The sequence below is a fragment of the Herpailurus yagouaroundi genome, unplaced genomic scaffold, assembly GCF_014898765.1.
Source record: "Herpailurus yagouaroundi ecotype Mexico unplaced genomic scaffold, PumYag 197, whole genome shotgun sequence".
Lineage (NCBI taxonomy): Eukaryota > Metazoa > Chordata > Mammalia > Carnivora > Felidae > Herpailurus > Herpailurus yagouaroundi.
Genome location: NW_024412428.1, coordinates 11,557,887 through 11,570,800, shown reverse-complemented (window position 1 = coordinate 11,570,800; position 12,914 = coordinate 11,557,887). Strand labels below are relative to the sequence as shown.

Here is a 12,914-nt window from a genome sequence, read left to right as displayed (position 1 = left end):
TGGCAGTTCTCTGCAGGTCAAGGCTGATGGTTGGAGAGGCCATCACAGAGCTGGGCTTGTTATCATCCATGGAGGCCATGACACCCTGAAGTAACAGAGACCAGGCAGTGGGTGGTGCTTAAAGCCAGAAGCCAGGAGGCCACAACTGCCATAACATGGTATTGGCATGGCTGGGCAGACTGCCACGCTTCACAGGGAGCTGTGAAGATGTTTAATAGAACATGGCAAAATAAAAAGCCACGATCCCTTGCTCATGGACCCATTGGCCCTGCTGTACCACAGCAGCTTTGTTCTATAATGACTCCCCAAGTACCTCACGTTCAGTATGGGAATTCACACCTTCCAGTTCTAGGAAATATCTTGGAATTACTTCATCATTTGCCTTCTCTTTCTATCAGTTATCTATTGCTATAAAACAAACCACCCCGGTCAGGGGATTGAAATAACAAGGATTTATGATTTCTCTGGTCTCTGCAGGTTAACGGGGTTTACCTGGACAGTTCTTCTGCTCCATGTGATGTAGCAGAGGTCACGCCTATAGCTGCACTCAGCTGGGATCTCACCGGTGGCGAGAACATCCAGGGTGATCTTGGATCTTCCAAAGTCTGTCTTCACCTTTCAGTAAACCAGCCCACGTGCTGACACCGGTTCTCATGACGGAGCAATCCAGAAAGACTTCCAATGTGAATGCACTTTAATTAAACTTTTGGTTGCTTCACATTCACTATGTTCCATGGAATAAAACACATCTGCTGTCAAGCCCACAGTCCGGGAAGGGGAAGGCACAGATCATGGATACTGGCCAGCATGGTTCATTGAGGGCCACAGCCTAACACCCTACTGCACCCCTGCTTTCTCCTTCTGGAACTCTCATTATTTGAATGTTACACCTTTATCTCCCACCTCTTTGACTTTTTTTCCATTCATCTCTCTGTCTTCTTCCTACATTATTAGGTTTCATGCCTCACCTTTATGTTCCAACTTTTCTATTAAATTTTTCATTTCTGTTATAATGTATTTCATTTTCAAGTATTCCCCCCCCATCTTGTTATCCTTTTCTTATATCCTGTATTCAGTATCTTCTCTTATCTCAGACTCCCATTGGGGGTTTTAACATTTGTTTTTCTTTATTGAGCTATAACCGACATATAACATTATGTTAGTTTCAGGTATACAACACTGTGACTTAATATGTGTATATACTATAAGTGATCACCACAATAAGTCTCATTAACATCCGTCACCACACAGAGTTGCAGTTTTCTTCTGTTAAGAACTTTTAAGATCTGTTCTCTTAGCAATTTTCAAATATACAATACAATGTTATGAGCTATAGTCACCATGCTGTATATTACATTCCATGACTTATTTGATAACTGGAAGTTTGTATGTTTTGACTGAGGGTTTGGTAGGGGGGTTTGAGCATTTTCTCCCTGCATATTCTTGGTTTCTCCAAGTTTCCTTCAAAATTAGTTGATCGTTCTGTTGTTGTTTCTTTATTTGTGTGGGTCTCAATCTTTCATGTTAGAGGCTTTCCTCAGATGTCTGTTGATCTTTGACTGCCTATTCATATTTAAGAAGGACAAACAAAAAACCTGACTGGAAGGTCTGAGCTACAGTGTAGGTGGGGTTGGCTGACTTTGAGTTTCACTGTAGAGGGATCTGTCTCATTTACTTGTGGAAAACATTAGGATCAGTATCTGAGGTCTTTCCACATGAACTCATCAGATTCCCTGGAGAAGATTCTTCCAATCTCTACCTGGAGAGTAGGCCACACTGTCAGCCTTCTGAGACCCTGGTAGGGAAGATGGAGGGTGGGGTGGGGGGGAGGCTGGGGGTGTCTCAGCTGTCAGCTGCATATGTTCACTTACTCCTTATTTTCAGTATAGGACTCATGCCCTCAAATGTGCCTGGTGTCCCTAAGCCCAGACACTTCCCATTTTTTACTCTCTAGAAAATTAACCTCTAGTTTTCTCCTGAGTGGAGAAGGGGCAGATGCCCAGCAGTGAGGAGAAGGGGGTGATCTAGGAATCTGGTTCTTTCTTAACCTTCAGCCGGTTCTCCTCATGTGAGCACTTAACTCCCTTCTCCTCCAGATCCAGAATATTTGGTCTTGCTACTCTCGGAGCCTCCTGGAGATTCTGCAATCCTGGGATTTGTTCTTGGCCTCTCCTACTGCCAACAGTCTACCTTCTTAGGCCTGCTCAGTCAATAACACTCGTACATCTGCTTTTCGGCTCCCAAAGCTTTGCTGCTACTCTGCTGTCTCCACTGTGTGGGTCTTTGTCTCCACCCCCTTCCCTCCTTCTCTCCTGCCCTCACTCCTCCCCCGCCTTCATTCTTTAGCAGTTTCTTTACTACAGTTTCATGGGGTTTCAAGGAAGAGAAAAAAATTGTAGTGGGTAAATTCAATCTTCCATCTTTTTCCAGAAATACTACTTACTATTTCTCTATCACAAAAGTAATACATTTTGCTTATAGAAAAATTAGAAAATCCAGATAACCAGAAAGCAAAAAAAAAAAAAAAAAATCATCTGGGGGTGCCTGGGTGGCTCAGGTGGTTAAGCATCCGACTTGGGCTCAGGTCATGATCTCTCAGTTCGTGGGTTCGAACCCCACGTGGGGCTCTGTGCTGACAGCTGGAGCCTGCCTCGGATTCTGTGTCTCCCTCTCTCTCTGCCCCTCCCCGCTCACGCTCTATCTCTCTCAAAAATAAAAAATTTTTTAAAGTCTTCTGTAATCCCACCATCCAGAAATAACCCACTGTTAACTTTTTTCCTTTCCCCGTTCTTGGAGGGGGTGTATTTTCTCATTCCTGCAACAAACATCGGCATGCTCCCTTGCATGCCTCCCTTGTGAGGCTCCAGGTATAAAACAGGAATATAAACATGGTTCCTGGCATCTCAAAGCTGAGGTCTGTCGAGGGAAGACAAGCAAACAAATCACTTCAGTAAAATGGGTCAAGTGTGGTTAGAGAAGTAATACAGGATTTTATGGAAGCACCAAGCAGGAATGCCAAATGTAGTTTTGGTTATGCCAGGAAGGGGCTAGAGAGAGCCCCGCACAGCCCAAGAACTGTAAAGTGCTCACTACTTAGTCACATGTCGTTATCAGCAGAGCTATGTAAGAAGCACAATACAACTGGCATTTTTCTCTTAACAACATTCCATGTGCAACTTTTTAACCACCATATGTCAACTTTTTAATACCCAAATACTATTCCACTGTATGCACGTCCCGCTATTCCTTTAACTGAATTATCCATCGGTGGTAACTGCCTTTGTTGCCCAGTGAAGATGAGATTTATTAAGATTAAAAGTTCAAAAATAAGCACCAAAAGATTTCAGGAGAGGTCTGGCTTAACGGCAACTTACACAGGGAAACACTAAAAAGCCCGAGAGGCTTTAACTGACTACAAACTAAGCCAGTCCACGGGGAGGTGACAGCCAAAACGGTTAACGCAGTCTTGGACAGCATTATCCTCAGTCAGCGTCCAGGAAAAGAAATGCGCCCTAAACATCTGGGGCAGCTACAATTGGTTCTGGACCTCAAATTCTTTTTTTTTTTTTTTTTTTTTTATTTTTTTTTCAACGTTTATTTATTTTTTTGGGACAGAGAGAGACAGAGCATGAACGGGGGAGGGGCAGAGAGAGAGGGAGACACAGAACCGGAAACAGGCTCCAGGCTCTGAGCCATCAGCCCAGAGCCTGACGCGGGGCTCGAACTCACGCGAGATCACGCGAGATCTCGCGAGATCGTGACCTGAGCTGAAGTCGGACGCTTAACCGACTGCGCCACCCAGGCGCCCCTCTGGACCTCAAATTCTAAGAGAGGACTTGAAAAATTCTAGGTTTGCTTTTCCAGCTTCTCTCCCTCCTTTCCCCCCGATGCTTCAGCCCTTCCAACGACTGATCCTGTGGGGCGAATGGCCACCTACCCCAACCGCATGCCGCTCTCCGGGACCATCACAAGCCCTTCTTATGCTGGGTGCCTGCACACCAGCCCCAGCAATAGGAGCCCACAGCTATTTTTGTAAACGAACCGTGCCCGTTCATTTACACGTTGCTTATGGCCACCCTCTAACTGCACGGACACAAGCGAGTGCTTGCGACAGACACTGCATGACCCACAAAGCCTAAGACCTGGCCCTCTGCAGAAGTGCTTGCCAGCCCCTGATCTCACCAGCATAGTTTTCGCCGACTACCCCCAAAACTCCTACCCATCCCTCCTTTCTTGGCACCCACGCCGTCCCTGGTACTTACTTCTATGAAGGCACTTACACATTTCAATGTAATTATTTGACAACCCTATCTCCCCTACTAATCTCTAAGGGACATGAGGGCAGGGGTCTTACCTTTTCCTTCTTTTTGTGGAAATGTGAGAGCCTTTCCCTTAAACCCTTAAACCGCCATCACTCCCCCCAGCCACAGCCTCTGGTATATCTGGAACAGACCTGCAGACTCAGAGAGAAGTTTTTGTCCTTTGTGGGTCCGGGGAGGCTGTGACATGTAACTCTGACCAGGAAGGGTGGAAAGGGCCAAGCGATTGGTTCAGGGTAAACACAGCCCACGTTAGGTAAACAAGAGGAAGCTGAATCTCTCACGCAGCCCAAAGAGTGTACTTTGAAAATATCTGTGCTATGACTTCCGCTTGGCTTCAGATCACTTCAGGGAAGCTGTACCTGATCCCAGAACGAAAGACCCTGCCACCCTTCCCTCCCCCTGCCTCTGCCAAGCCCCAGCAGAAAGGCCTGACATTGAGTAAAGAGCAAGCCAACACCAGGAGAGAAGTAATCTCACTGATAGGGGAAGGGGCTGGAGGGAAAAGCCCAAATGAGGAGGAATCCAGAGAGAAGGGGGTGTCAGACAGGAAGGAGGAGGAGCACCCCCCCCAAAGATTTGCAGGTGCCTGGAGATGACATACATTCCCTACCACCCCTCACCTCCCCTGTGGCTTTGGAGCCATCCCCTGGTCCCTCACAAAAAGAACGTGTAAATACAGCCAGAGGTCCCTATTCTCTGCAGGATCCGGAGTCTGGAAACCTCCGGCCCCTTACGTCTACACCCATCTCCAGCCCCTTGTTAAGGATGGTGGGACACACGCAGGTCTGACAACGAACCCTGGAGGGCTCTGCTCCTTGAAGACCATGCCCCACTTCCCACCCTTGGAGAAACAGGAAGGTCAACTTTTCCACCTCCCACTCGACCTTATCCTCAAGTGTGAGAAGAAACAGAGGCCTCTCTACGGTCATATTTGCATTCTCAGAAGTCAACAACATGCCTGCCTGCCACATGGCAGGCTCCCAAGAAGGGGGCCTTGGCTAAATGTCCGGCTCCCTCTAATTCTCCTTGAGGCAGACTTCAGCATGAAGAGAAAATACTTAGGAAGAACAAAGTGGCCTTTTCAGATATTTGAAAGGCTGTCTCATCAAAAAGCAGTTCGTTTTATTCTTTGAGATTTGGAAAGGCCAAGAGCCAACCAGGGGTAAGTCCTGTACTGAAGCCCTAAAATGAAGAGACAGGCTTCCCACTCAATATAAAAGATGAGAATGAGTGGATTACTTGGGAGGAACTGAGTTCCTCTTCCTGCAAATAGTCGAGCAGAAGCTAGAGGACCCCAGGAGAGTCACTGGGAGTGGTTTGTCCTGAGAAGAAATGTGACCTGGGATTTCCCCAGCCCCTTGTATTTCTTTCCTTTTTTCTAATTTTTTTAATGTTTATTTATGTTTGAGAGAGAGAGAGAGCGCACAAGCAGGGGAGGGGCAGAGAGAGAGAGGAGACACAGAATCCAAAACAGGCTTGAGGCTCCCAGCTGTCAACCCAGAGCCCGACGCAGGGCTCAAACTTGAGAATGGCGAGATCATGACCTGAGCCAAAGCCACCCAGGTGCCCCTATATTTCTAACCTTCTAACCATGAAATAAAGACGCACTACAGGCATGGAAATAGTATTTGCTTAACCACTGTATTTCACTTAACGTATGTCACAACTTTTAGTTTATTTTGAGTATTTCATCAAACCACAAAGATAATGGTTCATGGATGATGTTCTGACATCTATACTTTAAACAATAATGTTATCAATAAAAAATCTACTCAGACTGAGACCACAAAAGTTCACGAAATAGTTATCTTTAGTTTGGTCAACATATCAAATTATAGCAGTTGTAAACTTGAGTATATTTCTTTCAAACACCAAACTGGGTCCAAACAAAGGTAGTTGGTAATGTGTTTTGGGTAAAATAGATTATTCCAAAAATGATTTGAATAATCTTTGGTCAAACGCTATTGCAATAACTGTGAAAATTTTGTTGCATTGAGTGCTATAAGTTGCATGTGAAGAAGTTAAGTAGGGCAACAATTTCTAAAGTATTTGTCTAATTCCTCTCTCCTAAATAGCTCGTGGTTTTGCTTTTTTTATTATTATGATTGACAATAAATTCATACCTCACCTCTGTAGAGTTCTTTCCATTTTTCAAAACATGTTGACATTTATGATTTTGTTTTCCTTCTCACAATATACCTGGGAGATAGGCGGTGTGCCCGAAAGGTCTGGTTCCACCTGGTTTCAACACAACTAGAATTATCTGCTGAGCTCCTGGCTATGCAGCGGGACAATAAGTCCCAGGCTCCTTACACCACGTGACTGAATTCTGCCAACGCAATGTGAGTAGAGAGGACGGTACAGCCTCCAGGTGGGGCACTTACACAGCCACATTCTTCCCCTTCCCCTCTTTCTTTGTCACTGGATGAAATGCGGGTATCATTTGCCCTGGAAATGCACAAAGGTCATGCACCTATCTGGGCAGGAATTTTTTCCCTGTTCTTCCTCACGGTTTTAAACTCCTCCCCAGACACTGTGTGAGAAAACAGACTTTAAGTATTCAATTGAGAAGAGAGAAAAAAAGGACATACATACTGAAATAAGTAGAGATGATTTTACATCTGCATTTATTCCTTCATTAAAAATTATATCGATCGTATTCTTCTGTGAAGTTAGCACTAAAAATTGAAAAATAAATATGATCTTACAGTCTGGGACCTCAAGGAGTCACAAATGAGTAAAACAATCCACTCTTCCTGTTGTTAGCACGTAACGGAAATATCAGCGTGGAGTCTTCGAAGGCTAAATAACAGTTTATCCCAAGATGGAGGGGCAAAGAAGTAGAGTGATCCTTCAGATTGACTTTGTACCAAGACGGAGCATACAAAAGGTAGACGATGCTTCTCTGTGTAAGTACGAGTGACAAGTGTAATTTAGTAGTTTCTGAGGAGGTGTGGACCCTGGAGGACTCACTAACACTGTGTATTGTTACTCATCCACTCTTTGTTTCTTGTCCTCCCATTAAGCATGTATTCTATTCTCCTCCTACACCTAAACTTTCCCCGGTGCCTTGAAAAGATGACACTCATGGAAAGAAAGGCACATTTTGTACAAGTTAATTATAATAAAATTCTGGCTTAGAGCAACCATATTGTCTGAACACTTAATAGAACTCATAAGACTTCTATATGCCAAAGTCATGACTAACTCCACAGCCAGGTACACAGTTGAACATTCATTCACTTTGTACTTAAGAAGTACACGTGGACATTATTTGAAGGTTGAGTAGTTTGTACTTTTCCTCTTTTTTATTAACACTGTTAAACATTGCTACCATTTTGAAATTATTTGAAATTATTATAGTCCTTTTTCTATTCTTAAAATTCTTCTTGGACTTGACTGTAACCTTTAAAAAAAACCACCGTGTTCAGTCAGCTATTCAAAGAAGAGTGAGTCAAGCTCTTTGGGAGAGATTTTTAACTATTTATGATTAAACACACTAAGGAATTCAGCAGTATTCTATAAAATACTTTAACGTTCAACCCAGTTGATTATTCCATCTATGCACCAAATGTATTTCAGTGAGAGGAAAATTGGTAAAGTGCCTCCCAAAAGTACGTGGCATATATAATTTGAGCATGTATCTGCCAGATAAATTGCCTCCACTATTACTTGGGAAATGAAAACTCAACTAGACGACAAAGCTACTTCAACACGCTACTAAAGCCAGCCAGGAGATTTCCCCCACCTCCAATTCTGGAAACTTCTTCATAATATTGCATAGGGACTATAGTTTTTAATTGTTTGGTAATCTTTACAATGGAATTGTAAATCTGATGAACCTTAAATTTTTACTGAAAATGTCACGTTCTGCCCCATTATGCTTGCCGATCTTCTACACAGTTAGGATTTGGCACTCCTCGTCCCATTGGAGAGTGGCTAGAAAGACTGACAAAGACAGAAAATCCTAGGAGCATCAGATTATAGAGGCAAAGTCAGGCTATTAAATGGCCAGGAGCACTCACTGAGCACCTACCAAGGACAAGATGGCACTTTAGGAGAGATCAAGTGAATATGACTTCCTTACTTAAGGAATTGCCCAGCCAGTGGGGCAGTGAAAGGAGGAAATGGTCACATGAAGGAGGCGTGTGGTAGAAGGCATCAGAAATGAGGCACGGTGGGGTTCCAGGGAAGGAAGATACGGCATTCGGGTGTGGAACCAAAGGGAAGACCAGTTCAAATGTGAACTGGGTTCTTCAAGGAAAGGTGGGATTTTAATAAATGAGGGACTTTGTCTTGCTCACACAGGACGATATCCTTGAGAATGTCCATCAGGAAACACCACAGGGCGCAAGGGCATCAGCAAGGGCATCAGCTACGAGTCTATTCCAATTATCCAGGCAGAATCTGACAGGGACTTGGATCTGTAGCTCCAGATAGAAGGAGAAGTGGTTGGATTCTGGGTACGTTTTGAAGGTAGGTAGGGCAGTAGGATCTGTTGATAGATTGCAAGTAAGATGTGAGAGAAAGGGAAGAGTTAAGGCTTGGGGCCCGACCAACTGAAAGTTCAGAGTTGCCGTAACGGGTATGGGAAGCACAGGACCGTCTGGAGCTCAGAGCACAAGTTCTGGCTGGAGACCCCAAACTTGGAGTCATCAGGATCTAGAGCATTCAAAGAGTTCACCTGGAGTGAATCTAGAGAAAAGGTGCCATGATGGAGCCCTGGGCCCTCCAATATCTAGAGGCAAGGTGAGGAGGACACGGAAATCTCCAGTGAGCTGAGAGGGGAAGCAAGGGAGTCAAGTTGAGGAAGTGTGTCAAGAAAGAGAACAGTGTCTAGACAAATGCTGCAGACAGATCGGCTAAGATGTGAGCTTTGATGTTAATGCATAGCCTGCTCGACGCCAATCATGTCTGTACCAGCCATTAGCATCCCAAGTATTCTCGCCTAGTCCCACGTCCTAAGTGAAAGAAAGTGTCTTTTTCCACAGGTTCCCTGTACAAACATTTGCAAGACTCCCACATGGGAGGCCCACGCGTACCTTCAGCTCGATCCTGGCCCTCTCAGAAACCCATGGGCAGAATAAAAACTCAGAGGCACTGCTGGGGCCAGAACCCCAACTACAGGCCTCAATGCTAGTTTCTCAGGGGACATCAGGAGCTGTGAAGGTATAGCAGTCTCTCTACAAGTCACAGAGAAAAGGTGTGTCCTCTTTCTGGGTTATACTCAGATGAGCAAAACAACCCGGGGTCCTAGAGCTCTCTGGGGAAAACCTTTTAGCTCTGTTTCTCCCAGTCTCTGACTCTGGTTCTCTTTTAAACACACACACACACACACACACACACACACACACACACATTTTTTCAAGGTTTATCTCAGTACCAGGAACCCAAAAGAATATGGAGACTTCCATTTTGAGCAGAACCCTCCATTATTCAACCTGCTGTTTGTCTGACCTGCCTCCTGTCCTCCAGGCCATCAGACAATGATTCTTGAACTCGGGGTTAGCGCAGGGGTGAGGGTGGGCGGCTAGGAGAGAAGGTTGGTTCAAATCCCCAGTCTCCCCAGGGTGGGGGGGGGGGTCTCTTTAGTCTGCAAATTAGTGGAAGCACACAATGGGGCAGGGAAGGGGTGCTGGCCACTTTGCTTCTTCACCAGCATCAGATCCCCAAATGCAAAAGAATATGCTAGGGGCTTAGTGGCCTTAACAGCAATATCTAAGCCCTGGCTGAAATGTTCTATTACCCATATATGCACAGTATGTCTTACCTTTTCAAATAAGGTCCAAACTTCCCTACCTTCCTGTCCCTAACACAGCCACCAAGAAAGAACATTGAAAACACAATGAAAATATCTCATATGAAAAAACTAAGCTATTGTTTTTGATAACGACAAGTTACCTCTTCATAGTATGTAAGAATGGCTACATTCCAAACCAAGGAAATTTGAAAGCAAAATTAATATTTTACAGCTACTAGCATTTTGTTTGCAGCCTCAGCAAAACCAAACGTCCACCTGTTAACTAATTTCTTATGAATACAAAGTCCACTGTGTTTCTGGGAAGGATGGTTAGTGTTTGTCAAGTTTTTTTGTGTGTAAAGACACAAAAATATAACTGGAAAGTTAATCAGAGGGCCAAGAGTGGGAACAAGGATCAAAAAAAAGCATGTTTACCATTTCAAATACCAGTCTACTAGAAAGCTCCTTCAGTCCCCAGTCCTGATTTTATACGTGAAAGGATCATGTAAGTCACTGCAATAAAAACTGATGACTTTTTGTATACATACAGAGTTTAATACATGCACTCTAAAAATAGAACTTGTATGATTTAAATCTAAAGTAGTGATTTTGCAGGAATGGTCTATCGGACCCTCCAGCTGGTCTACAAATTTCTTGTTTGTTTCTGGTATGAACTAAAATTTGCTTATGCTCTCTTCAAAAGAGGGACCACTTCTTCCCATACCTTTTCTATCACCAACAATGAACACGTGGTATTTAAGGTATTTTGGTTCCTTAAAGAATTGACAGACTGATAAAGTTTCTTACTATTGCTCTAAAGTATCTTAACGAGAAGAATATGTATCAATCTGAAATCACAATTTTGTTGTCAAACAAATCCAACATTCTTCTATGCCCCGTGGTAGCACACAGGAGCTGACATACAATCTTATTTAGCCATTGTTCCAACATTACCAGGAGCTCAGAGTGCTTAGTCACCTCAACAACCCAGTCCTGTTCTGCCTCAGTGGCTTCCATGAAAAGTGTGTAGAAGTGGTTTTCATCTTGAATTTGTTCAAAATCTGTGGCTTAATTCTCAATTTAAAATAGGTCTTCCGTAAGCCCACTAGTCACCAAAATAGAGTACGAGAAGTCAGACATATAAACACTTTTATTAAAATGTTTGCACATATACAGAAAAAAAAAACTCTTTCTCTCGTGGTATAAAACTCTGTACAAAATGTGCCAACGACTGACATTATCATAAAGGAACCCTCAAATCAGTGGGACCTAATCTTGAGCACTGAGTGAAGAACTAGGAAGAAGAACTGAGAGACAACCTGATCGTGGCATATCAAGAACTCCTGCCGTCAGGATGTACTAAGCCTTCTGCACAAGGGTGTCAAAATCAATTGCGTCAGGCTAAGGATCATCTCATCACCAAGGAGTCCTCTGAACTGGAGAAAGGATCTTGGGAATACTGTTGTTGTAGGGCACAATCTAGATCATCCTGTAGTTGCTTCTGTATTTTTATGGCTATAGCCCTGTTTAAGATTGTCCAAAGGGTCTTCACTGCCCTGATGATTAGTATGGTTGATGGACGCAGTTCTGCCTGCCATAGAAAGAACTTCCAAAGACAGTTTAAGCTCAGTTCTCCAGGAGATGCCCTTTTGAGACCTTTGCATCTGCTGCACTGTGAACATGGGTCTCTCTCTCTGTCTCTCTCTCTGTCACACACACACACACACACACACACACACACACCCCACAGATCTTACTGGAGTAACACTGAACCCATGACATCTCCATAAACTCTAGCAGAGGCTAATGCCACCTGTTCGGCTTCCTAACAAACCTGTTTCTTTCATCCACCCTCCTCACTCTCCCCTTAGCTACTATTGGGAAATCGTCCCCTCCTTACCTCTAGGGATTCCCATACACCCAGAGAAAGGAACTTTCCTTTTTCTCTCCCCGTTCCCAAATACCTGGCTTCCCAGGAAAGCCCCAGCTGCTCAGCTCCGCCCCCCCCCCCCAAGATGCCAACCCTAGGTGACTTCAGGAATGTGTTCAAATGGAACTTCCTCTAGGCTGAAGGCTCGGCCCCCACTCGCCCCTGGCATCTCCAGAGGCCCTCTCCCCGCGTGGCCCTCTGCCCGGCCCCTCGAACTCACCAGGAGGAGGTTGTGCGCCACCAGGTACCCGAGCCGCGCGCTGCCCCGGACGCCAGGGGCCAGGCGCCCGGTGGCATAGCCGTGCCAGGCCACCACGTAGGGGTTGTCGATGGTGATCCAGTACTTGACCTGGCCGCCGAAGTGGCGGAAGCAGAGCTCGGCGTAATCCCTGAAGTGGTCGGCCAGGGCGCGGTTGGCCCAGCCGCCGTAGGCGTCCTGCAGGCGCTGGGGCAGGTCCCAGTGGTACAGGGTGACCACAGGCTGCACGCCCAGCTCCCGCAGCCGCTCCAGCAGGCGCCGGTAGTAGCGCAGCCCCTCGCGGTTGGGGGCGCCCGCGCTGCCATTGGGGAGCACCCGCGCCCACGAGATGGAGAAGCGGTAGTGGGTGACCCCGAGCTCGCGCAGCCCCTCCGTGTCGCGGAAGACGTTGTTGTAGCCGTCGCTGGCCACGTCCCCGGTAGCGGGCGGGGACGGCGACGGGGCGCCCGACGGCGGGCGGGCTACCGGGGGGGCGCCGGCGGGCGCCGGGGGGTGGTGGGTGAACGTGTCCCAGATGGACGCGCCCTTGCCGTGCTGCCGCCAGCCGCCCTCCGTCTGGTAGGCGGCGCTGCCCACGGCCCAGAGGAAGCCGTCGGGGAAGGTGTCGTGGAGGAGGCCGGCGGCCTCGGGGGCCGGAGGCTGCGCGAAGCGGGCCCAGGTCTG

General features: G+C 46.0%; 1 protein-coding gene and 1 long non-coding RNA gene across 3 annotated transcripts in view; one reads left to right on the top strand and one right to left on the bottom strand.

Moving 5' to 3' along the window:
• Positions 1 to 12,914, bottom strand: part of KL (klotho) — a 104,922-nt gene that overhangs the window by 35,155 nt on the left and 56,853 nt on the right. The window contains exon 9 of the mRNA XM_040447940.1: positions 12,213 to 12,911. Within this exon, the coding sequence (XP_040303874.1) occupies positions 12,213 to 12,911 (699 nt within the window). The remainder of the gene's footprint in view (positions 1 to 12,212; positions 12,912 to 12,914) is intronic.
• LOC121012836 (uncharacterized) lies at positions 5,897 to 10,284 on the top strand. 2 transcript variants are annotated; one of them, XR_005782349.1, is made up of 3 exons: positions 5,897 to 6,993; positions 7,089 to 7,212; positions 9,314 to 10,284. It is a non-coding gene; the product is annotated as an uncharacterized LOC121012836 (long non-coding RNA). The 2 variants fall into 2 exon arrangements; XR_005782350.1 differs by having other exon boundaries at positions 7,089 to 7,231.